We start from the raw sequence: 26,979 nt of genomic DNA, 5'->3' as shown, positions 1-26,979 counted from the left end.
TAAGTGGGAACGAAACGCAGGATCCTCGCGGTGGCCTTTACCCCGCGGTAGCAAGGAATGGGCCTTTATCACTGCTTACAGTTTTAATGTGTTTTGTGACTCTTAAGTGTTTGTTTTTTGTGCGTTTGCAGTGCGAAATCCATACACAGGTCATAAATACCTCTGTGGAGCCTTTCAGTCCAGTGTCATGCTGTTGGAGTGGGTGGAGTCAATGCAAAGGTTCATGCTCATTAAGGTCAGTTATGTGTTTTTGGTCATTTTTGAATAAGAGAGGGTTTAACCAGTGATGGAAGGACTCATTTTGTTACTGTTTGAGTCCTCTTTGAGTCCTGGTTTAGTCCTTTTTTTAGTCCTGGTTTAGTCCTGGTTTAGTCCTGGTTTAGTCCTGGTTTAGTCCTTCTCCAGCCCTGTTTAATGTAATATAAGTACAGATACAGAGGTAAAATGTTACTCAAGTAAAAGTATCGCATGAAAAATCTACTTAAAACTATTAAAAATGTAGAGTAACAAATTAAAAACACTTACATGAAATACTTCTACTTTTTAAAGTGCAAATGTAGTGATATTCATAAAAGATTAGACATTTTGGTCAACGGATCAATGAATTTTGTGTATTTTTGTTTTGCTCAAAGCCGAAACTTGAACTTGAAAACTTTTGTTACTACTTTATACTTTCCAGTCCTGTTAAAAAATGTAGTGAAGTAGAAAGTACAGATACTGCTCTCAAAGGTACTGAAGTAAAAGTAAAAAGTATCCACTGTAAACTGTACTTAAGAAAAAGACATATCTAAAAATTCTACTTTACTACTTGTACTTTACCTTCCACCGCAGGGTTTAACTCAACGTCAAACTATTCTTCAAGAAAAGTTACATTTTATAAGGATTATTCTACTAAAATGAGTGTCAGTGTGATAAAAGTAGTATTAAAAGTACTGCGTTTACTACAGAACATAGACTTCCCGTTGCCGTGTCCTCTGGAGGTCTTTGAGATGTTGGTGGTCCCGGAGCACACGTACCCGCTCATCTGTGTGGCCGTCACTAAAGGCACAGAACTCAACCAGGTGGTCAAGTTTGGCACCGTCAACCCCAACGCCACCTCCTCCTGGTTCACAGAAACAGGTACGAGTAAAAGGAGGAAAAGTACATTCAAATACACCACATTCAAATATGTGAAACATGCAATGGGCCAAGGTTAGAATGACTTAAAATAAAGATATGGGCTTGTTTTTTTAGAAGTTTTACTCGTTTTTAAGAGATTGTTGGGGGGAGGGGAGGGGGTGATCCTGGGTTTGAAGCTGGTTTAGCCCTAGTTCCTAGTTTAGTTCTTGCTTGGTCCCAGTTTGGTCCTGGTTAGCTTCCAGTTGGTTTCCAGGTCAGGTCCTTTTTGAGTCCTTTTTTAGCCCTGTTTTAGTCCTGGTCTAGTCCTGGTCTAGTCCTGGTCTAGTCCTGGTCTAGTCCTGGTCTAGTCCTGGTCTAGTCCTGGTCCAGTCCTGGTCCAGTCCTGGTCCAGTCCTGGTCCAGTCCTGGTCCAGTCCTGGTCCAGTCCTGGTCCAGTCCTGGTCTAGTCCTGGTCCAGTCCTGGTTTAGCCCTGGTTTAGCCCTGGTCCAGTCCTGGTCCAGCCCTGGTCCAGTCTTGGTCCAGTCCAGGTTTTCCAGCTCTATTTAATGTAATAATCAGCTCCATTTGTTCCATTTCTTCGTGTAAATCGATCCATCTTCAGTCTCTTCACTGTGTTTTTTTTTTCCTTTTGCTGAAAACTCAAACCCAAAGAAAAGCTGAGTCTTTGTCTTTGTCATTTCAGACACTCCACAGTCGTGTGTGATCCACGTTACTCAGTTAGAAAGAGACACTATTCTGGTCTGCCTGGACAGTGAGTATCTGCACCGCCAGCGCTCACTGATGCTTTGGTTTAAATCTTCATGTTTTGTTGTTTGTTCTTGTCTCATGCCCAATATTCCTTCTGTTTTTCTTTTTTTTTTTTTGCAGGATGCATAAAGATTGTCAACCTTCAAGGGCGGTTAAAATCCAGCCGTAAATTATCGGCAGAGCTCACCTTTAACTTCCAGATTGAGGCAATAGGTAAACACAACCGAGAGCTTTTTTTTTAAATTTTGTACATTAAGAATATGTTTTGAGGGTTAATTTTGCTTGTTTTTCAGTTTCAATATAATAATTTATCTATATTTTATTCAGCAGTACAATATTCAAAACGTGTTATTGTGTCAGGCCTGTTTTAAATGAACTTAAAGTCGGTGTATGGATCATTTTTAACAACATTTTGAACATTTTCTCTTCTGGTGCAGTGTGTCTACAGGACAGTGTGCTGGCGTTCTGGAGACATGGCATGCAAGGAAGAAGTTTCAAGACCAACGAGGTAAAACCAAGACAGAATAATGTGCTGAATAGTTTCATTTAATAGTTTGTAAAAATGCGCTTAAAGGTCCTGTATTACACAAAACTGATTCTCTCGAGCTGTAAATCGTGTTATAATGTTGTTATATCCTCAAAAACAGACCTGGAGTTGTGTTTTGTTTCATTCACACATGTTTGAGTAACGCTTTATTATTACTTTGTACATCTCCAAAGCTCAAAATGCTCAGTTCCACCTTGTGATGTCACGACGTGGTAGTTTTCACGTTAACAGCTCCTTTTACCTTTTGTTCAGTAGCGTTTGGCAATTCCAGGATTGAAATTATCCAAATGATTCTAGTGAAGGTGTGTGGAGTTTGAAAACACAGTGGAGCACTTCCTGTATTACCACATGATGACATCACAAGGTGGAACAGTGTTTTCTGTTTGGGTTTGTGTGTTAAACGTGTGTGAACGAAGCAAAACACAACTCCAGGACTGTTTGTTTTCTGATCTATGTTATTATGTTTTCTCATCACAGTGTAATACAGACCCTTTAATATTTCTTCATGTATTTAAATTGTGAGGTTAAGTAAGATTTGTTTTCCGGTTTCGTTTTTTCTCAGATCACGCAGGAGATTTCCGACAGCACACGGATCTTCAGACTTCTGGGATCAGACAGGTACTTGCTCTTCTCATTCTCCGCAGCTCTCACTGTCCAAACGACATTAACTCCTCTTTGTTATCGCTGAAGACATGCTGACAGTAGAGATCCAGATGCTGAGGACAGAGGGGGCTCTCTGCCCAGGTACACTCACTGTTTCCTGGCTGTAGCTGTCCCAAACTCTGCCTCTTTCTGTTGGGACTCTGGAGGTGTAAAGACAGTGGTGTCAGCAGCGATGTGTGGGGCAAAAACAAAACGGCAGCGGGATAATAACAGTGAAATAATGGGAGTACCGTAAATTTCGGATTATAAGCCGCTACTTTTTTTCCACGCTTTGAGCCCTGCGGCTTTTACAGCAGTGCGGCTTATATATGGAATTTTACTGGATAACGGCCCCTGGGGGGCGCTCTCTAGCTGTAAACATAAAAGTGAGACAGACGTCGGGAAAGATTCTGCTCTGAAGAATTCACTAGTTTTGATTTTGAACGATCATTTTGTGCATCATGAAATGGATATGATGCAGTTTTTAAGATAAAGAAACAGAAAGGAAACAGAGCAGGGGTCGGCCTTTAACACGCAAAGAGCCATTTGGACCCACTTTCCACATAAAATAAAACACTGGGAGCCGCAAATACTTTTTGACATCTAAAATGAAGATAACACTGTATAATAACAATAATGTAACGGAATAATGTAGGTTTTACTTTCACGGACAAGCCTTCTACACGTGGCAGATAAACATGGCAAAAACAACTTAAGTGCATAAAAAAATACAACTCACCAAACCGCTGCATCATGCATCGCGCTGATTATGTGATTATGTCTACTCTACTCCGCAGTTTCTTTAAAAAAACAACAACAAAAAAACTCGTAGCGTATCGTTTAATCCCAGGTGCTTATTCTCCATGTGCCAAAGCAGTTTTGAAGGTTTCATTGCCTTATTTGCTTTTCCCGTATGTTACGCAGAGCGGACTCTGTGCGTGAGTCACCTGTAGCGACAAACCCAGATTTTAAGTAGGCATTGTCTGTTAAATTTATCTTTCTTTTTCTTGGAGGTCGTAGTCTCCTCTTCTGGCTCCTCAGTTGTCCTTTTCCCCTTTGTTAAAAGCTCTCCAAAGACTTTTGTTTTGGCTCATTTTCACTCGCTTGTGGCTCTACTTTTGTGCGTCGTGTCTGATGTGTTATACGTGATACGTCACCGCGGAGACAAGAGCAGATAATAAACTTGCTACTACATCAAATAGATTTCTGTGGCGATTTCCAGCAGGATTTTCATGATACATCTACGGACGAGCTTATTAGTGTGTCATTAGGGACGGGCCAAAGTTGCTCCTGACCCCTGTGCGCACAACGTCTGAAAATCAGGGCTCTTTACGCAGGACTGTGAGCTGTGTCTGTTAGTTCCCAAGCCACGCAGAGCCGCAGTATGAGGCTGAAAGAGGCGCATACGGCTCCGGAGCCGCGAGTTGCCGACCCCTGAAATAGAGCCACTGCACGTAAGCTCGACATCAATGAATCCAACTTGGTCAATGTAAAAAGACGACAAAAGTTTTCAGAGGAAATAAAAGCAGATTTTCCGTGTTGGTGCAGCTTTATTTTCTAAACCTGCAGATGTGTTCATCCCGTGTTGTTGTCGTGTTGGTGCCAATTTTCAGGCACAGTTTAAAAAAAAGCGTGTCGGTGCAGCGTCTTTCTGTGTAAATATCTCATGTTACAATATGAAAACCTGCGGCTTTTATTCAGGTGCGGCTTATATATGTACAAAATTGATTTTCTCTTCAAATTTAGCTGGTGCGGCTTATATCAAGGTGCGCTCTGTAGTCCGAAATTTACGGTATTTACACCAACAGCTATTTATTTAAACCAATTTTTGTCTTTTCGCTTCTGAATAGAATTTATTTAATCTGATTAAGCACCTTTTCTCACTAAAGTGCCCATATTACGCTGTTTTCTGGTCTGTTATAATGTTGTTTCCTCATCACAAACAGACCTGGAGTTGTGTTTTGTTTCATTCACACAGATAGACCTTTAATGCAGAACTTTAACTCAAACATGAATGAAATAAAACACAACTCCAGGTCTGTTTTTGAAGAGGTAAGAGTCAGTTTTGCGTAATATAGGACCTTTTAAACTCATAAAAAACATGTTGATTGTGTTCTGCCCAGGTGTTCAGTTTAAATAAAGTTTATTCTTGGAAAGGGAACCAAAATCAACTATAATTTTTAACATTAATGGTCTAAATAAAGGTGCAGGATTCTGTTCTGTGGTGTCTTTTCTCCCATTATTAAAGCGTCCAAATGGTTTCAGGGTTTGGTTGAACTGTGGATCTTCCTTTGCTTTTGTGATGCTTCTCAGATGTGCTCAGATCTAACATTTTAAACCCAAAGAAGCGGCGTGTTTGTTCCACGTGGTTAATTATGTTTGTATTACAGGGTGGTGGTGTTGGAGAGCAGGCCTACGGACAACCCTACGGCCAACAGTAACCTCTACATCCTCGCTGGACATGAAAACAGCTACTGAGAATCCCCCGCACTTGTACATGGACACAGCCACATTGCACCCAACCACTAGAAACAAAACCTGGGAGCGGGCCGCCGGGGAACGCCGCCTCCTCTACGCAAACACTACTCAGTATTTAACTGCAAGGCTCTGCGCTAATGTAAGTGTCTGGATTTACAGATATCGGGTTGAGGTGCAACAAACGGTGGGGGTCAGTGCAAACCCGTACAGAGGCTGAATGAACAAAGTGAGCGGGGGATTTCTGAGTCCACTCTCCCAGGAGGAAGTAAAAAAAAAAATCAGCACTACTTCTACTGCTCCCCCTGCACATGTTACTACTGCTACTAGAGCGTCACAGAAAAGCCATGTTGCACACCTAACCATCCTTTATTATCTGTTCCTTTTTATTTATTGTACCATAATCTAACAAACACAACGGCTTTTTGTTTTTATTGTTTTATAAAAAAAGATAAACGCGTCATCACTTCTGCTAGCGTCAGTGTGCTGTCCCCACACAAGTGCTTCATCCAACTCTATTTAATTGTTGTAAATATAAATGTAGTATTTTTGACAAACACTAAGAGACTAAGAGTCAGGTGACTGGTCAGGTGACCGGTCAGGTGTCTACATGACCAGTCACCTGACCAGTGTGTAGAACTGTCCACACAAAGTTAAACTGGTGCACAAGACACTTCAGAAGTGGATCGTGCACTTCCTGGTTACTCCATCCTCTGGACGACAGAATCATTAAAGTCACTGCTAATGCTCTTGTGCTCAGACATGGACTGAGTAAAGACTCACGTGATTGGCTGTTCATTATGCATGTGTCACCATGGTAACCTCCTTTTGTGTGCACCAAAGCAGCGTCGACGTGACACTGCGTGTCATGGCTGTTTCTATTTAAGTTTCTCGTCTCATCAATCGTTTTTATGTTAAACTGTATTAATCAGAAACACCTTTTATTTGTTTTATGTTCATTGAACCACTGGTGTTAAACATTTTGCACAAGGACAAAGGTATTGATAAACAAATGTGATGTCATTCTAAATATGACCTGTGTGTGCGCATGTGTGGGTGTGTGTGAGCGTGTCGACGGTGTGTGTGAGCGTGTCGACGGTGTCACGTCACCGTGCATGATGTACAGATCTGATCTAACATGTTTCTGCTCAAGTCCTTGGTAGCAACTTAAACCAATGCAAATGGCACAGACTCAGTGCTTAGCCTGTAGAATCTGTCTAATATTTATTGGAAATATGCACATTCAGAGGTAGGAAAGTATTTGTACCACCGTGTAAATTTGCAGATGACAATTCAGTCTTTTATTGGAACCAGTGACTCTCCTGGTCAAGTGTCAGACACATTTTACAGAGAAATATTCAACATGTTGTATTTAAGGTTAAAGTGATTAGAAAAGTCATAGTCATTGATTTAAAGTTTTTTAAAGGTTCATAAATCAAAACGTGCATGTATTCAGTCAACATGAGACTTTACAAAGCAGTTTATCACATCTCAACACTAGAGGTCGCTCTAACACTAATTTATTCAGTGTCCTCAGTATCAAGTCATGAGGTCAATTCTTATTTGTCATGACACACATAGATTTCACACAGAACTAGAGATTAAAATACGCAGAGACTGTTGTGTCCATATATTTATTGTCTTATATTAAACATTCCTTTTTAATTTACATATTTACCAGTAAACGCCTAAAATCTTTGTTTATCCCTAATCCCATAATGTCAGAATATTTACTTTCTACGTTTCCCCGGAGATGTAACTGATCTGTCTCAAAATCAAAGCTGACATGGTTTTTGTTTTTATTACTTAACTTTTAAAAATGTACCTAACGAACCAGTTTAATTATTTTTCAAAAACTTTAAAGATTTTATATTTAATTAAAGATGTCTACCGTGACTTAGGCTGCACGCGAACAGAATCGGACACTTAGGGCGTATGTGCAAAAGTAAATGTAATAATGATCAGTGTGCCCTCTGCTTTTCTCACTACGGTCTTCTGTTTTCATAGCACGACGCACACGTAACAAATGTAAATAGTGTAAGATAAAATGGGTTTGTTTTACATACTGTATAATTGCCTATATTTTGTTTCAGAAGTGTAACAGATTTATGAGACAGCAGGTTAACACATTAAAAAGACAGAAGTGAACCGCGTTGTCTGAGTGTTTTCTTTAAGCCTTAAACTAAACAAAACGATTCTTGGGAGGAAGTAAATGTCAAAATGATTCTTTTAATTAAGTAAAATAACACAGTGTTTGTTTTTTTTACCATCAGCAGGTACATTTCCTCCTGAGAAGTGCGACGATAAGAACGTGGAAAAGTAATAAAGTAAATAAATACAAAAAGACGGAATTAAATCTTGTGTCGCATTGAATTCAGAAATGAAATAGTTACAGCAACTTTTGTTTCTGTGCTGGTTTCTGGAGATAAAATGTACAAACAAAATGTACTTCAGCCTCGACTTTAAACCTTTAGATTCACTTTTACTCAGCTTTTTGTTTCATAACAGGTGATGAATTTAAAAACATCATCGTTCACTCTATGGAAAAGTAGGTTGAGCATCACCGTATGTCAAAAGAGAATCACTATAAAATGTGTTTATGGTACACATATTGATACAGGAACTTTTAATACTGGATCTCATGATTGTCTATGGCTAAAAACTGAACAATAGAGAGGAGGAGGAGTGAGGGAGGGAGGAGAGAGGGAGGAAAGGGAGAGTAAGAGGAAAGGAGGAGAGAGTGGAGAAGAACTTTAAATACAAGATCTCATGATTGTCTACAGCTAAAAACTGAACAATAGGAGGAGGAGAGGAAGAGAAGAGGAGTGAGGGAGGAGAGAAGAGAGGTAGGAAAGGAAGGAGAGGGCAGAGAGGAGAAGAACGAGGAGGAGAGAGGGTGGAGGAAGAGGAGATGAGGAGGGGGAGAGAAGAAGAGAGGAAGGAGAGAAGAGGCAGGAAAGGAGTAGAGGGGTGAGAGGGAGGAGAGGAAGACAGAAGGAGAGGAGTGAGCGAGAAGAGAGGTAGGAAATGAGAGAGAAAGGAAAAGAAGAGTGGGAAGAGAAGAGGTGGAGAAGAACTTATAATACAAGATCTCATGATTGTCTACAGCTAAAAACTGAACAATAGAGCGGAGGAGGAGAGAGAGAGAGAGGAGTGATGGAGGAGAAGAAAAGGTAGGAAAGGAAAAGTGAAAGAGGAGAGGAGGAGAGAGAAAGAGGAGAAGAACTTTTAATCCAAACTCTCATGATCGTCTTCGTCTAAAAACTGGCCGCACTAAAACTGAAATGGTGAGGAAAAATCTTTTGGTTATTTTACTTCCTAAAAATGTAAAACTGGAGCCACTGCAGAACTTTAATAAAGTGAAGATAAATAATAATAATAATAATTTATAATCAACCTGCTCCTGTTTTTAATGTTTTAAATGAACCTGTGCAGTGATGTGTTTTGTGTCATTGGATTGTCCCTGTAAAAATAAATATGAAACATGGAAATAGCAAATAAAAATGGTCTATTTCCACAGAACAACAACAAAAACTTCTACAAACGCAGGAGCGAGAACTGGTGCTGGTGCATAAAATACACACTTTCTGATACTGCTGAAAATACTGAAGCGAAAGGAAAAATAAACGGCATCCTTGTACTAAAACTTACAGGATCCAGATACAGCTTGATAAGATTTACTAATACAAAAAGGATTTACAAAGTGTCGTCAGCCGCGTTCACACTGCAGTCCCACGGGTGACCTCAAGGTGGACCAGTTTGGCGCTCTTCTCGTGCTCCCCGTTTAGACTGTCAGGGGTTTTATCACCTCCTTTCTCCTTCTTCTCATCGCTGCTTCTACACGATTAAAAGCAGAGTAACAGTTTCTTGCAAATATACAAACACAACGAGTCAAAAGTTTGGACGCACCCTCAAATTCAGTGTGTTTTTTTCCTATTTATTTTTACTACTTTTTACATTTTTTATACACATAGAAGACATCAGATATATGAAGTAAGATATATGGAATTATTTAGCAAAGAAAGCGATAAATAAGTCATGTTTTATGTGTTGTATTCAAATATTTAAAGCAGCCACACTTTGCTTTGTCGAAAAATATAGTAGTTAATTAAATTTTTATCTTTACTACATAATTCCAGATTAATACTTCATATTTCTGATGTCTTCTGTTTGTATATAAATCCACACAGCACAAATAGAGCATTAACTGTCACAGACTTTGGCTCAAAACTTATTTATCCAAACTGGCTTTTAACACTTAGTAATGCAGTGTCACTTTGTACAGTTCGTTTTTATTTCATTGTGTAATATTTTGACTGTTTTTATATTGTCTTAGTTTTATTGGAAAGCACTTTGACCACCTTAAGTGTTGTAAAAGGCTCTATAAATAAAGTTTGACTGATTGAAAATGTAGAAACACGGCACGAGAGGGAGTGTCCAAGATATTTACACTGCCTGGCCAAAGAAAAAGTCACCACCAAAAAAAAAAAAAAAAGCTCTCACACTCTAATATTTGGTTGTTCCGTCTTATTTTTGATCATTCTCTGTGTCATTGTTTCGATTTCGCTTCTGCAACGTCACAAGATTTATTTCCATCCAGTGTTGCATTAATTCTTCACTTCTTGCATTGATGCTGGTCGAGTCTGACGCTGCTCAAAGCTTCTCCAGCACATCCCAAAGATTCTCAATGGGGTTAAGGTCTGGACTCTGTGGTGGACGATCCATGTGTGAAAATGACGTCTCATGCTCCTGATCCACTCTGTCACAATTTGAGCCCGATGAATCCTGGCATTGTCATCTCTGAATATGCCCCGTGTCATCAGGGAAGAACAAATCCACTGATGGAATAACCTGGTCATTCAGTATATTCAGGTGTCAGCTGACCTCATTCTGCTGAACCTAGACCGGACCAACTGCAGCAACTCAGACCTATTTGCTTAGTCAAATCCAGGTGGCGACTTTTTCTTTTTTGTCCAGGCAGTGCACCAACAGACTGATATTTACATGATTCTTACTTCTTCTTGAAGAGTTTCTTGAAGGAGCTCCTGAATCCACCTTTCTCCTGTTTCCGATTCCTGTCAGTAAAAGAGGTGTGACTCCCTTCATCTCCTCTCCACCTCAGCTCTTCGCTCCAGGACTGAAGAGCAGAGTCCTGATGAGATAAATGCGATTTAATGTAGTTTTTCCCTCTATCAAAGCCGCAATTTCTGCAATACTTTTATTTTTTTTAACCCTTACGATGCTGGGGAGGCCGTGCACGTCGTCGATCTGTTTGTCGGCGTCTGTTTTATTCACCGTTGGGCTCTGGATCTTGCGGGATGGAGTGGGACACCCTTTACTGCCTTTGCTGCTTTGGCGTTCCAGTTTGGCGTGGCTCCCCAGTGCTGCCCTCTGGAGGTTGTCCGACAGATGCCCGTTATCCACGCCGCCGCTGACCGTGTTCTCCAGCTGCAGGCCGTTCAGGGACTAAAAACAAAAACATTTTCATTAACTTCTTCTTTTTTTTTCCTTTTTTTTTGTTCATTTCGAGCAGATTTATGACCAAAAGATGTCAGTAAATGTGTTTTTGGGGCAACAGTAGCTCAGTTTGAAGGTTGGTGGTGCTATTCCAACTCCAACAGATGAGGCAAGACACTTAACCCACCTCTCCCCCAGTGTCTGTGTACATTTCCTTGATGTAAAGCGCTTTTCTGACTTAAAAGTGGAAAAGCGCTGTATAAAAATGTGAATATTTACCTTTTTTTTCTTCTTTTAGCTCAAAAACATATTAAATTCCACCCCCGTTCACCATTAAAACTTAAATTCAATACTTTGTCTAAGCTTCTTTTTCACTTGAACAAAAAAAACACACACATATATGTATAAATCCATTCTATTTATGGCAATAACTGCACCAAAATGTCACGGATAATAATTAAAAAAATGAACAGTGTTACTATAAGTGACCATTAGGCATGTTTAGGTTTCAAGAAAAAGAAAAATATACCAGCAATGATCATAAAAAAACAAAAAAAAACAAAGATTTCTGCCCGTCTTGAGTGTTTCCAGTTTGTCCTCGGTGCTGATGCAGAGATATCAGTATCGGTGCAAGAAATCCATGTCAAATCATCCCAAAAAAACCAAAAAGAAACCCAAAAAACAAAAAACATTATTAACTAGAGTCCAGACTATGTGGATAATGTGGCAGCTGATGCATAAACGAACCAGATTCAGACGATTTGAAGCCTGAAATCAACCTGTTTTTCATTTCAATTTCATATAAATGGGGAAATGTTTTATAACTAGTCAGTAAAAAAGTCGTAGGTAAGTAAAAAAAATATCTCAACCAAACTCCCCTCACCTTGCTCTTCCTCTGACTGGCCTGCAGGGGGCGTGGCTGATTGCGACGCATCAGAATGGCTTCATCTGGAGACACGCAGCCTCTGTTGAGTAGCTTGCTGTAGCCGTTTCCCGGGCTGACTCCGTTGCCGTAGAGGTCGCGTGGGGACAGGACGTTTACCGGCGCGGCGCGGGGGGCGGCAGAGGGGGCTTTGGGACACTTGACGAAGGCGATGTCAATGGAGGAGTCTGAGGAGGCGGAGGAGCAGCGGTCGAACATGGACACGTCGTGCAGCGAGCCTCTGTCCTCCTCGTACAGGCTCTCCATCCCGGGCGGGTCGGGGGGTAGCAGCAGGTACTCCCCCAGGGCGTCGGCCATGGCTGAGGGGGCGGGGGGTCCTTGGAGAGGGGTCCCACGGAGCTGGCAAGACACTTCGCTCTCGGGGATACTGCCCAGACCTGAAAGCCAGAGGTCGATTAACTGGTTCACTGGGGAATAAACTGTTCCTTTACCATTGCTGTGAGTCTGGGCACTGCCTACATGGAGCATAAGAGATGATTTATTAAACAGCAGAAAGAAAAATGAAGAAAACAGTACAAAACACACACTCTATACACTAAACTACACTATTAAAAACTATAAGCAGGGCCGGTCCAGCCTATAAGCAGACTGAGCGGCTGCGTGGTGCCTCCAGGCCAGCAGGGGGCCCCCAAGAGCTCAAACATTTACATTGAAAATAATATAATATATACTTTTTTTTTACTGGAAACAGGGCTTATGTGTTTACAGCTGCCTAAATATTGCTTTCAAACGATTACATTTGTTTTATATCTATAGTGGTTTGTTTTTGAGTCGGGCAGAGGTGAGGGCAGCTCTGTGTTTACACCAGAGCAAGGACCCGACATAATGTAAATGTAAGTCCACTGTCGACAACTGGAACACATTAAAATCCGACAGAAACTTGTCTAGAGTTTCAAAAATCTTGACCCTCCCCTTATATGTTTGTGTTCTGTTCTTGTGACTGTGATATTTGTGATATTTTGGATGTTTTCAGTCTGATGTTGGTCAGAAAAACACAAATACAACTGGTCAAAATGTGTCAAATGTGAATCACCAACAGCTGAACCAGGAGGGGGCCCCAGAGATAAATTCAGCTTAGGGCCCCCTGAAAGCTACGACCGGCCCTGATTATAAGTACAACAAATTTAAAAAGATGCACTGTTTCATTTTTCTGGTGGAAGTTTTCCTTAAAATGCCTCGACTTAAAATGATCTCCACAAACACAGGCAGGTGATACGACCGGGTCAAGTTACGGGTCAGATTTCTGGAGAGTCAACCAAGGATTTAACGCAAGATAGTTACATTTTAAGCAATACTGAGGAGGATTTTAGGCAAAGCAATAACATGGAGGCAACGAAGTAAAGCATTACCCCCACCAGAGAAGATGTACAGTGCAGCTTTTATAAGGAATTCAATCTTTAAAGTCGTGTTATAATGTTGTTACCTCCTCAAAAACAGAACTGGAGTTGTGTTTTGTTTCATTCACGCATGTTTGACACTTTATTCTTGTTGTCTGTTTACATTTTAAAAGCTCAAAATACTCTGTTCCACCTTGTGATGTCATGAAGTGGTAGTTTTCAAGTTACCAGCTCTTTTTACCTTTTGTTCAGTAGAGACTGGCAATTCTCCAGGGCTGTAAGTAAATAAATGATTCTAGAAATGAAGGTGTGTGGAGTTTAAAAACACAGCGGAGCACTTCCTGTATCACCACATGATGACATCACAAGGTGGAACAGAGTGTTTTTAGTTTGAGAGAAGAACTCAGCCTAAATATTCAGGTGTTTTTGAGTTTTAAACGTGTGTGAATGAAACAGAAACTCCAGGTCTGTTTGTGAAGAGAGAGGGATGGAGGGAGAGAGGAGGGAGAGACGAGAGGGAGGGAGAGAGAAGGAAAGAGAGAGGAGAGAGAAGAAGAGAGAGAGAGTGAAATGAGAGGGAGAGAAGGAAGGAGAGAGACGTGAGGGAGAGAGAAGGGGAGAGAGAGAGACGAGAGGGAGAGAGAAGGAGAGAAGGAAGGAGAGAGAAGAGAGAGAGACGAGAGGGAGAGAGAAGGAGAGAAGGAAGGAGAGAGAAGAGAGAGAGACGTGAGGGAGAGAGAAGGAGAGAGAGAGACGAGAGGGAGAGAGAAGAGAGAGAGACGTGAGGGAGAGAGAAGGAGAGAGACAGAAGAGAGGGAGAGAGAAGGAAGGAGAGAGCGAGAGAGAGAGGAGAGAAGGAAGGAGAGAGAAGGAAAGAGAGAGAGGAGACGGAGAGAGAAGGAGAGAGAGAGAGACGAGAGGGCGAGAGAAGGAGAGAAGGAAGGAGAGAGAGAGAAGAGAGGGAGAGAGAAGGAGAGAGAAAGAAGAGAGGGAGAGAGAAGGAGAGAGGGACAAAACACCACTCCAGGTCTGTTTGTGACGAGGAAACGACATTATAACAGATCAGAAAACAGCGTAAAATGTTTAATCTTTATTTAAATCCAGTGTTTCTCCGACAGACCTGGTGATTTGTGTCTTGAGTCCATGTCCGTGTTGAAAAACGGCAGCTGTGAGGCCCACTCCGGCACGTAACGTTCCGGGTCGTGATCGTGGTCCCAGTCAGGAAAACGGCGAGTCTGCATCTGCTCCAGGAGACGCTGCTTGTTCCTCTTGGCCTGCTCCCTGCAAAATAAAAACGCAAAAACAATGAATATTACTGATGAAACTGAGCTGCTTTACATCGTTAACGTTCTACATGAGCATGAAATATGTTGAGATTTAACATATTTAAGCGAATGGCAGCTCCATTTTGCAGACGTTTGGCGTTCAGACCTCTTGATCTCTTTGCGGTTGTGCAGTAGTAGCTCCTGGTTGTGCTGCAGCAGGTGGTGATACTGAGCCGTAAATGATCTGAACTGTTGAATTGACACAAGCAGCAAGAAGTAGTCCGGGTGCTCCGCCTCCGTCTGCCTCAACAGCCCCTAAAACACACAACCGATGTCACCGTTTCATTATTGTGCCGTTAATGAGATTGATAATGTGTTGCTGAGACTAAACGTGCACTAAGCAGCTCCACTGATGGACGGTGAAAGCATGATTTTTTTGGTTTTGTAACTTTACTCTTAAACCTTGTCTTGAATACTGCGTGTTACAAATATTGAGGTGAACTTGTTTCTCAGTAAGAACCGTGACACACACTTATTTTAAGACGTCTACACTGGAACCTGCTGCTTCCGTTACATGATTCGGGTGTTCGTCTTTCAGTTGCCAAGAGGTCTTGTAATACATCTGTCAGATTTGGGGTTTTTTTGTGCGTTCTGTGCTGGCCCTCCTCCCTTCTGCGTCCTTGCCTGGAGCTGGGCGGAGACTCTGGCGCCACCCGCTACCCACCTACAGCCGATCTGCAATCAAGCCTCCGCCTCTGGACTACAAATGGGGCTGAGGAGCGGCCAGATCGTCATGTCATCTTCCTGTGTCTGTACAAGTCATCCTCGAGTTTCCTCATCAGTGTATCCCATTTCTTGGACCCACCATGCACCTCAGCCTCCGACCCAGCTTCCTACTACCTCCAACCAGCTTCACATCCTCTTGTTTGCAATAAACGCTGTTAAACCTGTACCCCGAGTCTGTATCTTTGATCCACCACTCTTTATGACTACATCTTTTCAGTGACTGCAGGCATCTTTTTACAGTTAACAGTATATACATTTATGACCCTGTACGATAAGCCTTCTACAGATAGTACCTCTCTTGGAGTATAAGTACTGGATGGCTCCTTTGTAATGTAACACACACATGTACCTACACTCCACCGATATCAGCTAAACTTCTTTAAACTCTCTACCTGGTCTGGAATCGCTTCCTTCACAGTTACAGAGGATTCCACCTGCTTTTCTCCACAGAGATACGAATACCGCAAAGTTTTGAATCACCTCTCCACAGATTTGACTTGCGACTTTGCTTGGTTAAGTCACCTTCTCGTTCCAAGCAGCAGAGACCACCAGAAAAGTTACAGAGAAAAGCTCTGACCTGCAGGAGGAGGAGGTACTCGGGGATCCTCTGCACCGGCTGAAGCAGTAGGGAGTAGAGGGACGGCTTTGACTCATCGCCCAGAACATCACTCTATAAATAAAATTCACAAATGTATCAATCTATAGAAATATGTCATGGTTGGACAATTTGTAGTAAAAGGAAATAGTTTGGTGTTTTGATGTTTTACCTCTAACAAAGAAGACTTAATGGACCCGGAGGTCACCATACTGATGACGGAGAGACAGTCAGGAAGCTCTTTCAGGTACGAAACATAAAAATCCAAGAAATCGCTCTATAAACAAACAAACAAATACAATAGTTTTAGCGTTTAAGACTTTTAAGACGTTTAAACTGTGCTGTGTCTATGCTGAGAACATTCTAACAGGATAATGTGAACAGGTGTGGATGTCCAATTATTGCATTTCCTTTGGGTCACTCAAACCTACTTATCCACACATCGGGTTTAATAGAATCAACCTCATTAGCGCCATACATGAGTTTGATACAGACACAGGTCGCTGTATAAAAAAGAGTCATTACAATAGTCTGTATCGTAAAAGAAACATTTTATTCTGTAACTGGACAAAAGGTTTTTCGAGTGGTTGCTCATCCAAGACGCCAGTTCTGTTCCGTTTGTCCCGTTAACAGCATTGATTTTTTCTTTTACAGTTGTTACTCACTATATCGCGGTTCACCTTTCGCGATCTCGCTGTTCCGTGGATTTTTTAAATACTTTTTGCACAGCGTATGAACATGTGCATTGTGTTCTGCGTCCTGATTGGCTAACGGACTGTAGACCATTGTCCCGTCTCTTAATTTTCATAAATGTTGGATCGACGCTACAGCAGAGCGACGCCGGGATGAAGAGGGTCACTATTAATTAATTAAACAAGAGAAAAATGTGAGGAAATGTTACTTTCTGTGTGAGAAAAGTGTATAAAGTGTGTGGTGAGGGGTTTTACAGCCAAAAACATATAGAATAATTGTAAAAAAAATAACGAGGGACCACTGTATTAATGAGTCAAACCTGGACGACTGAGGGATTACACAGACAACAGACTGCACCGAAACGTATCACCATTAATCTGACTGAAGGAAATAGGTCTGTGTGACTTTATACGTGAAAACAGATTGAGTTTATTGCACAGCAGAGCGATAACACAGTTTTATTTGTGTCCTGCCAGTCAAAGAGATGCAGATTTAGTCACAAGACGCACCCTATAAGCTCGTATGTGTTGTTTTATTGTTGTTTTTACACACCAGACTAGACTCGTACCTCTTTGCTTGTGAGCCTCATAAAAACATCTCCCATGATGCCTTGCCACTGGCACTTGAGCACTCGCTCCTGTAAAGTGTGTAAGAGCTCCAAGTGCTGCTGGATGAGGAACCGCAGAGAGCTCGGGAAAGAACTGTGGGGGAAACAAATACGGGAGTGAGGTTTAAACTTTAACATAAATTTGTGGGTCCGGTTATGGATTTTAACATCGTATTATCAGTGTAAGACAATATTGATTATACATAACAACAAGATAGACATGGTATCAGAAAATAAATAAATATACGTATCAGACCGTGACTAGGTACACAGATATTTGACCTAGTTGCGTGTTCGCTGTAAACTGGGTAAAAACGTTCTCAAAGCTCAGTATTGGCTCCTCAATGAGAACACGTGTGCTGTTATTACATTAAACAGTTATGTAGAGCTCATTAATGGAAATGCTTTGGCTGGTGTTTGTGTCTTGTCTTGATTTGATTTAGAAATTTCCTGCTCTCCATCCTCTGTAAGATTCCAGATAAAATGATGCGCCATATAGAGGTTTGAATCAGACTTATTCTGCAAAATCGAGCCACATGAACCACCTCACACTAAACCAGGACTAAAGCAGGACTAAACCAGGTCTAAACCAGGGCTAAACCAGGACTAAACCAGGGCTAAAGCAGGGCTAAAACAGGATTAAACTAGGGCTAAACCAGGACTAAACCAGGTCTAAACCAGGGCTAAACCAGGACTAAACCAGGGCTAAAGCAGGGCTAAAACAGGATTAAACTAGGGCTAAACCAGGACTAAACCAGGTCTAAACCAGGGCTAAACCAGGACTAAACCAGGGCTAAACCAGGGCTAAAACAGGATTAAACTAGGGCTAAACCAGGACTAAACCAGGGCTAAACCAGGACTAAACCAGGACTAAAGCAGGACTAAACCAGGTCTAAACCAGGGCTAAACCAGGACTAAACCAGGGCTAAAGCAGGGCTAAACCAGGACTAAAACAGGGCTAAACCAGGACTAAAGCAGGACTAAACCAGGACTAAACCAGGACTAAACCAAGACTAAACCAGGATTAAACTAGGGCTAAACCAGGAATAAACCAGGACTAAAACAGGACTAAACATGTTGAATCAGTTTTTCAGTTTTATGCAACTAAAACCTGGAACATTCTTTCTGAAGATGTGACTCAGACATTGACTTTGACGATGTTTAAATCCAGACTCAAACGGTTCTGTTTATCTGTGCATGTGACTGAAACGGGTTTATTCTGCACTTTTCTCTTTTAATATTCATTTTATGATAATAATTTATGTTTTGATTTGTTTGTATTGTGATTTTAATGTCTTTCTTATTCTGTAAATTACTTTATGTATGAATTGTGCTATACAAATAAACTTGCCTCGCTTCAAAATGTTCTTAAAGCTTAAAAAACAAAATAAACACTCGTTGGGGATTCGGGGGATGAGTTACAGTATGTGTATGTGTATGTGTATGTGTATGTGTATGTGTATGAGTATGTGTATGTGTATGTGTATGTGTATGTGTATGAGTATGTGTATGAGTATGAGTATGAGTATGAGTATGTGTATGAGTATGAGTATGAGTATGAGTATGTGTATGAGTATGTGTATGAGTATGTGTATGTGTATGTGTATGAGTATGTGTATGTGTATGTGTATGAGTATGTGTATGAGTATGAGTATGAGTATGAGTATGTGTATGTGTATGAGTATGTGTATGAGTATGAGTATGAGTATGAGTATGTGTATGAGTATGTGTATGTGTATGAGTATGTGTATGAGTATGAGTATGTGTATGTGTATGAGTATGTGTATGTGTATGAGTGTGTGTATGTGTATGAGTATGAGTATGTGTATGTGTATGAGTATGAGTATGTGTATGTGTATGAGTATGAGTATGTGTATGTGTATGAGTATGTGTATGAGTATGTGTATGTGTATGTGTATGTGTATGAGTATGAGTATGTGTATGTGTATGAGTATGTGTATGTGTATGTGTATGAGTATGAGTATGTGTATGTGTATGAGTATGTGTATGAGTATGTGTATGTGTATGAGTATGTGTATGAGTATGAGTATGTGTATGTGTATGAGTATGTGTATGTGTATGAGTGTGTGTATGTGTATGAGTATGAGTATGTGTATGTGTATGAGTATGAGTATGTGTATGTGTATGAGTATGAGTATGTGTATGTGTATGAGTATGTGTATGAGTATGTGTATGTGTATGTGTATGTGTATGGGGGTGTGTATGTGTATGAGTATGTGTATGAGTATGTGTATGAGTATGTGTATGAGTATGTGTATGTGTATGTGTATGTGTATGTGTATGTGTCTGACCGTTTGTCCTTTGTGGTGAGTGCGTCGGATCCGTTGAAGGAGATGTTGGCCTTGAGTAACAGAGACAGGTGAGACACGTAGACTCTCTCTGACTCCAGCAGCTCCAAGGCCGCTCTCTGCCTCTTGTCTGTTAACGGAAAAAGATACAGATAAACATTCACACTGTATCAACGCGGAGCTCAAATATTAGTACTCTTACTGTTCTTGTTGTCTCCTTCGTCTCTACTGTTCTTCCTCTCTCCCCATCCGTGACCTCTCTGCTGCGGCGTTTCAGGCTCAGATGTGGACGCTTAAGCACAAATATAAAAAAACATGAACGGAATTTAACAAAAGAAAAATATAGAATCTGTAAACTGGACAAAACGCTGTAGGAGTGAAGAAGAAGGAGAAGAAGAAGGAGAAGGAGAAGGTGAAGGTGAAGGAGAGGAACAAGGTGAAGAAAAAGAACAAGGTGAAGAAAAAGAACAAGGTGAAGAAAAAGAACAAGAAGAACAACAAGGTGAAGAAAAAGAAGAAGAAAAAGAAGAAGGTGAAGAAAAAGAAGAAGAACAAGGTGAAGAAAAAAAACAAGAAGAACAAGGTGTAGAAGAAGAACAAGGTGAAGAAAAAGAACAAGAACAAGGTGAAGAAGAAGAATAAGGTGAAGAAAAAGAAGAAGGAGGAGAAGAAGAACAAGGTGAAGAAGAACAAGGAGAAGAAGAAGGAGGAGGAAAAGGAGGAGGAGGAGAAGGAGAAAGAGGAGGAGAAGAAGAAGGAAAAGGGGAAGGAGAAGGAAAACAAAAAGGAGAAGGAGAAGAAGAGGAAGAAGAAGACGAAGAAGAAGAAGGAAAAGGAGAAGGAGGAGGAGAAGAAGAAGAAGAAGAAGAAGAAGAAGAAGAAGAAGAGCAGCTTGACAGATTTTACATTTTTCTTTTGCTATGGATCAGAACTGGACGACTGAAGGATTCCACAGGTATGAACGTACTTTTATCATTCATCTTATTATTTTAAACAGATTTACTGACTGTGTGTGGAGGCGTTGCTTCTTTGTGGGGATGCGTTATGTGGAAGACTGGACAGATAGTGTTGAATGACGCTGAGCTCTGATTGGCTGGGCCCGCAGACGTGCTCCTCCCCTGATGCTGCCAGGACATCTGCCTTTGAGCTTTTACGGCTTTGGAAACATCATAAATACACATCAGAATTTTAAGTCAAGTGTAATATTTGCCTTACTCATGTACTTATTTAGAGATGTTCATGGCAAAAAATGGCAAAACGACACGCTGCAACCTCACTGTTAGCGTCACTACTTCCAGTCCAATTTTTCACGCTAAAATTAATATATATTTAAAGATCAGATAGTGGACAGGGAGCTGTGTATGGATGTCACTGACCACAAGTTAAACACTACACAAATCTGAAAGGTTAAAAAAAACTCCCGCACACCGTCTCACTCTTGGCTCGCTTTTATTCACACGATGTTTTGGTCCCTCTGACCTTCGTGTGCGGGAGTTTTCTTAACCTTTCAGATCAAGTGCTTCTCCTCCGACGCACCTGTAACCCAGTTAAGTGTGCCTACACTTAACTGGGTTACAGAAACACTTTACTGAGTCTACACAGAAACAGACACTATATAAATAAAATGAAAACTTCACCAGAGGATACTTCTGTGTTTAGAAAGAAAGCTGTTTGTGTCTCAATACTAACGCTAATGCTAAATATTAAAACAACACCATTAACTGAAGTAGTCTACGTTGAAAAAAAAATAAATCTGATAGTCTTTATTTGAATTTTAATAGGTTGTGTATCTATATATTTTTTCTGCTTTTAACAAAAGTTAGCCTGCTGCTGTGCAAAGAGTCTATTTGGATGTTTTGGTACAAGTGTTTTTGCAGAGTTATTTGAAGAAACAAACACAAACTAAATGTGTCAGTGTCAGTTCTACCGGGTCTGTCAGGACTGTGCGCTCCGTGTCGGGCTCTGGTCTCACCTGTGTGACGTAGAAATCACATCTTTGGGGTTTTCTAACTGCAGTAGTTCAATTCTCCTGTGAATCTCCCTTTGCCGGCTGGACATCTCCTTAATGTGGAACAAGGTGGTGCTCAACTCCTCCTGAACAATACAAGCATTACGTGTCAATTCAAACTGATCAGGGAGACAGGATTTTCAGAATTAAAACCTGGGACACACCGGGTTGGGATGGTTGGTAATAATAAATGTGTGAAAAGACCATGTAATTCAGAACATTATGAACTCAATATGCAGTAAAATGAGACTTTTTTCATTGTGACTGAGTGCACTTTTTGACCTTCTGGCAATTTTCAAGCTGTTTTCTGTATTTGAACAAAAACATTTGACAATATATTGCCCTTTTTACTGTTTTGGCGGGGATCAAATTGGTAAGAAAATAGAGACACCTGGGATATTTCTTGTATCAAACTGGAACAAAATAGTGGGGCAGGGGACACAGGGCTCAAAACTGGTCTGGCCACTTTAAGTTTGATCATGTTTGGAGCTTCATTTCGTCTTCTGTTTGTGGGGAACACGTTCATCTATCTCTTGATTTTTGTAGATCCAGAAATTATCCAGAAATTACAATGCAGTCTAAGGGATTGTCCTGTTCTTCCGGCTCATGACGCGTGATGCTTATTTGCAAATGAAGCCCTGATCGTATTGTTGTAGATTGCACATTTGCAGAGACACAAACATCCATGGAGGCTTGTGAGTTCTCCCGCTCCTACAACATACTTTGCATTGGTTTCTACTGTGTGCTTGTCTGTCAAATCCAGAATGATCTCATCTCTCTCTATTTTTTTTATATAGATTGATATCAGTTTGGGTTCCACATCCTCTGTTGCATCTCAAACTCTGTCAAACGTGATCATCCAATCCAATTTGTTTTTTTCAGTGACATGTGAAACCTATAATTTACAAATAAACTGAGGTGAGAGAAATTTGAGTTTAACAGAGTTTAAGTTTCGCTCATTGATTCTGCAGAAATCCACCATGTTTTTCAGGCCCCTGTGATATTTTTTTCCTTTATTTTTTCTGATACAAACAGACCATGTTTGTCCCTGATTGGCTAATCCACCTAAGTATTGAAGAAGTGTGTTTTTGGATCCCAGGCGAACTGTGTGGTGTAATGAGTACAAGTTTTGATTAGATAAAACTTCCCTCACTGCCATTTCACTCACTGGACCCACAGATTTAAAACGTGTAGGAGTTTAATCTTACAAAACGTCTTTATCTTGAGCGGCACGGAGGATTTTATGCACTCGAATCCACTAAAAATAATCAGTTTACGCTTGAGTCAGATGTTTTAAATTATGTTAACGACCTCTTCTCAAATGCAACTGTGTGTGTGTTTGTGTGTCACCTTGAATGTGTTGAGGGAGTTTTTCAGGCTCATTATCTTGTCATCCACGTCACTCTGATGAGCCTGAAGTTGCTCCTCCAGGCTTTGGTCCCTCTGACGCAGTTCGCACAGCTCCGTCAGGGCGGCGTGGAGCCCCTCGCGCAGCTCCACCACCAGGCCCTGCAGCTAAGACCCAGAACAGGAATGAATGCAGTTACAGTGTCGTTACGAATCACTCAGATACTGCGATCCACTTTAATTCTGCGAGTAGAGACTGTACGATATAGTTTTGTTTTGATTGTTGATTGGATTTATTCAGTGTGGATTAAGTGAATCAGCTCCAGGGAACATTACATGGTTGTGCGGCTCTCGCTCTCTAGATCATGTGAAAAGCATCAGGCATTAGACTGAATAGAAACTCTGTGTGGGCCTCCTGTTCTTCCTGCTCTGATTATATCTGTTTAACCAGTACTGCAGTAAGGCACACCCCATGGCTCACTACACCAAAGGGCTCCCAATATGCAGAGACTCATGTTAAGTAAATATTTAAATAAAAACAAAGTCGACATGTCCTACAGTCTATGCATTTACACTGTAGGACATGCATTTAGTCAGAAGTGGATGAAGTACTCAGTTTTGTTAAGTAAATGTACAGATACAGAGGTGAAAAGTTACTCAAGTAAAAGTGTAAAGAGTAAAAAGTGAAATTATTTGAAAGTATTTAATGGTGTAATGTGCTTTGTTGACCTATTTGTATCCTGTTTATTGTTTTTTATCTTGTTTTTATCTTTGTTTGTTGGAAGGTGCTATAGAAATAAAGTTTGATTGATTGATTGATTGTATTTCACACAAGTGTTAGTTTGTTCAAGTGTAAATGTAGTGATAGTGATTGAAAATAGTATATATTTTGATCAACACTAACAATACAAATCAATGTCTTAGTTTTTCTTATGAATTTTGTGTGTTTATTTTTGTTTTGCTCAAGGCTGAAGCTTGAACTCGAAAAACTTTAGTCAGGATGTTTCCATGAACATTGTAAAAATAACCTCTCAAATCGTATGAAAAGTACTTTTTACTTTTCAGTCCTGTTCACAAACGTAGTGGACTAGAAAGTACAGATACTGCTCTCAAATGTAGTGAAGTAAAAGTAAAAAGTATCCACTGTAAAATGTACTTAAGTAAAGAACAGATACCTAAAAATTCTCCTTAAGCACAGTACTTACTTTGTTAGCTTCCACCACTGCATTTACTTTACTGTGAGGAATGACATGGAAGTTTGACTGTCAAATCAACCTCAAAAAGACGCCATTTTGGGATATTATTCAGGTACATTCTGTTGTATTATTGTCTTTGCCATCAGCCTTAGTAAACCATCTCCTACACTGACAAACACAACTGAGACTCATTAATCTGTTCTTAAAATGCCTCTTATTCCAGACACCTGTGGTTGACTTATAATTTCCACCTTCAACAAGACTTTTACATCTATTTCACCCATTTCTATTGATAAAAGTTAAAGGTTTTGGCTTCAGAATGTCCAAAATGTTACCTGTGAAATCTCCAGACTTCCATTCTGCTCATTCTGTTCACAGTCCTCTGGCTCTGTGCAGCAAACACATACAATGTACGTCATAGCAGGAAAAGTGCTCTTTTGTCTGTACAAGTGTCGTACATGTTTCAATGCTCCACCTATTAACATATAACTGCTTAGTAATGCATTTTAAATACAGCCGAGCACATGCAAACCGACACAAAGCAGCTACTTGTTGCACAAATGTCAGAATTCATGGCTGCTATCTCCATGGCCCAGGGTCACCCCAAATGCCGACTTAGCATATGTTATTATGCATTATACAACTGATCACCCACAGGACAGCACGGCATGTGTGGAGTGATGCAACAAAGGGAGGAAGGAGAACTTTAGACATTATAGTGTAAGGATACAAGCGAGTCTCTCACACTTCAAGCTGATCCATGATTTTAATGGTTTAAAACAGGGGATCTTAACGTTTTTGACCTCAGGCTTGACTTTTTCTGTACAAATGAACTTCCAGTCTCAAATTAAATGTTATACTCTTTTGATTTCAGGTGAGTGCTCAGGGGTTTGACTTTGGGTCCCAGCCTTATGCTTAAGAATCACTGGTTTAAAACATATCCACACTCCAGCCAAACTTGACAAACGTTTTAAAACTGACTATTGTGATGTTAGCTCATTGTGCATTTACGTTTATGCATCTCTGCACTGATCAACACAAATGCAACTGAAGAATCTGGAAACAAACATTTATACACACACCTGCTCCTGTTTTTAATGTTTTAAATCGATCTATATGCTTATTTGTTTTGTCTGTTCGTTTGTATTGTTCTGTATTTGAACAGGGCACCCATGAAAAGACAGTGTGAGTGCTCTCATTGGGCTCTCCCTGAATAAATAAAGATAAATTAATAAATAAAAATATAGCATGAATGTGTTTTGGCTACACATTTTTGCAGTGACCACTTTTTAACTGATTTGTAAAGGCCTGAGTTACAAAATGTCACAACGTAGAAATCTACAGAATTCACTCTGGACTCTGACTTTGCCGTGTTGCTGATGTTTGAGGCTGTTCAGATCATTGTGAGAAAAAGTTCAAAAGTCTTTACCTTCTTGCACGACCTCTGCCCCCTCCTCTGTACATCTTGGGGCATCTTCCATGTTCGCGTAGTCCTCGGATCGTCCTGTTTGATCCCGTTTCAGAGGGGCCTGACTTTGCTGATGTGCTGTCTTCTTGCTTCTGATCCTTGCTCTCTTTTCCACGGATCGCTCACTTTCTCTGCGCTCAACCATGTGAGTCCTGTGATTTCTGTTTTCCACAAAAAGGCCCTTGTTCTTGCGGCGCAGGGACACGGGGGCTAGATCAGAACGAGATAGAGTAAAAAGAGGATATATTTGTTCAACCCATCAGGAGAGCAGATGGTTCAACTCGATGTAAGCGTGAACGATATGCGCTGGCAATCGGGAAACGTGCTAGTTGTTATGCATATGATTGGACTCATTTAATTATACAGCCACCAAAGGTCACCATGGCAACGCGATGATCCCAAACTCATAACAACATTGGGCTCATGTATTTATATACAGCCACCAAAGGTCACTACAACAACGGGATGGTCCAAAAATCAAACAACCAGAGGGACGGGTCTTAAAAGGTTAAATAAAACTGATACTGAAGTTGTATTAGAGACAACGTAAGGATAATGCAAGTGAACTCTAAACATAAACGGGACGGGAGAGATGGGATGGAGCAGGAGAGGGCAGTATATTGTTTCATTTTTATGTGTTTTATTTATGATCCTTTATTGTATTTGTACAGTGCTAACTTTACACCTGTCAGATCCTCGCAAAACCCACCTCTTCTCCCTGGCATTTAATTCTAGCGAGACAGGATACCTTGGTGTTTTATTATTGTTTGCCTCTGTATCGTGTCATGGATATTTTCATTTTTTATTGACTTTTGTGTGAAGCTATTTGGTTGGCTTAAGTTGTATTTAATTAACAATACATAAAAGGTCTTATGTTACACAAAATTGACTCTTGTGACATGTGTAACTCCTTATTATTAGCCTGTCTACATCTCCAAAGCTCAAAATGGTCTGTTTCACCTTGTGATGTCATGAGGTGGTAGTTTTGAAGTTAACAGCGTAGAGATGGGAACTTCCAGCGCTGAAATTATCCTAAAGATTCTAGGGAAGGTGTGTGGAGTTTAAAAAACACAGTGGAGAAATTCCTTCATTACCACATGACATCACAAGGTGGAACAGAGTGTTTTTTATTTGAAAGAAGAACACAGCCTAAATCTGCAGGGTTTGTGTGTTAAACATGTGTGAATTAAACAAACGAACACAACTCCAGGTCTGTTTATGAGGAAACAACATTATAACAGATGAGACAACAGTGTAATATGGGCTCTTTAAACACTAAAACTGAAATAAAAATGAAAGAAAGAAATGGACAATGTGCGGAGCCCCAGACAAGTCCAATAAATCACTACGGGACATTTTTCTTGACATGTTATGATTGACTTAAACGTACCTCTCACATATGACTGCTGCTTGTGTTGTGTTGTTTGTTTGTCGTGA

General features: G+C 40.6%; 2 protein-coding genes across 15 annotated transcripts in view; one reads left to right on the top strand and one right to left on the bottom strand.

Moving 5' to 3' along the window:
• The window catches only part of LOC117382835 (mitogen-activated protein kinase kinase kinase kinase 3-like), a 42,682-nt gene extending 35,003 nt beyond the window's left edge, over positions 1–7,679 (top strand). For 7 of the 14 annotated variants that reach the window (XM_033980069.2, XM_055227207.1, XM_055227201.1 and 4 more), the window contains 8 exons: positions 132–235; positions 948–1,119; positions 1,803–1,871; positions 1,988–2,080; positions 2,305–2,375; positions 2,977–3,032; positions 3,105–3,158; positions 5,447–7,679. In XM_033980069.2, the coding sequence (XP_033835960.1) occupies positions 132–235; positions 948–1,119; positions 1,803–1,871; positions 1,988–2,080; positions 2,305–2,375; positions 2,977–3,032; positions 3,105–3,158; positions 5,447–5,534 (707 nt within the window). In that variant the 3' untranslated portion in view covers positions 5,535–7,679. The remainder of the gene's footprint in view (positions 1–131; positions 236–947; positions 1,120–1,802; positions 1,872–1,987; positions 2,081–2,304; positions 2,376–2,976; positions 3,033–3,104; positions 3,159–5,446) is intronic. The other 7 variants (XM_055227206.1, XM_055227200.1, XM_055227208.1 and 4 more) reach the window with 1 other exon arrangement.
• A 1,346-nt stretch (positions 7,680–9,025) lies between these two features.
• Positions 9,026–25,834, bottom strand: arhgef33 (Rho guanine nucleotide exchange factor (GEF) 33). Its single transcript, XM_055227213.1, has 16 exons — positions 25,504–25,834; positions 24,410–24,462; positions 22,882–23,046; positions 21,496–21,617; positions 20,531–20,679; positions 19,726–19,815; positions 19,527–19,653; positions 17,176–17,308; positions 16,087–16,191; positions 15,897–15,989; positions 14,700–14,848; positions 14,389–14,549; positions 11,872–12,386; positions 10,770–10,997; positions 10,547–10,683; positions 9,026–9,368 (listed from the first exon to the last, which is right to left on the bottom strand). Exons 1-16 carry the CDS (start codon positions 25,685–25,687, stop codon positions 9,251–9,253), a joined length of 2,529 nt encoding a protein of 842 aa, XP_055083188.1. The 5' UTR covers positions 25,688–25,834; the 3' UTR covers positions 9,026–9,250.
• Positions 25,835–26,979: the final 1,145 nt, after the last annotated feature.

Source organism: Periophthalmus magnuspinnatus, chromosome 15, assembly GCF_009829125.3.
Source record: "Periophthalmus magnuspinnatus isolate fPerMag1 chromosome 15, fPerMag1.2.pri, whole genome shotgun sequence".
NCBI lineage: Eukaryota > Metazoa > Chordata > Actinopteri > Gobiiformes > Gobiidae > Periophthalmus > Periophthalmus magnuspinnatus.
This window is presented reverse-complemented; position numbering and strand designations above follow the sequence as displayed.

What these genes read in the sequence shown, in the direction of transcription:
- arhgef33 (XM_055227213.1), bottom strand. Translation starts at nt 25,687, where the DNA reads ATGGTTGAGCGCAGAGAAAGTGAGCGATCCGTGGAAAAGAGAGCAAGG. An exon ending in GGCAGAGGTCGTGCAAGAAG is followed by an intron (nt 24,463 to 25,503) that starts GTAAAGACTTTT and finishes TTTGCTGCACAG; the next exon opens with AGCCAGAGGACTGTGAACAG. An exon ending in GAAGTCTGGAGATTTCACAG is followed by an intron (nt 23,047 to 24,409) that starts GTAACATTTTGG and finishes TCTGGGTCTTAG; the next exon opens with CTGCAGGGCCTGGTGGTGGA.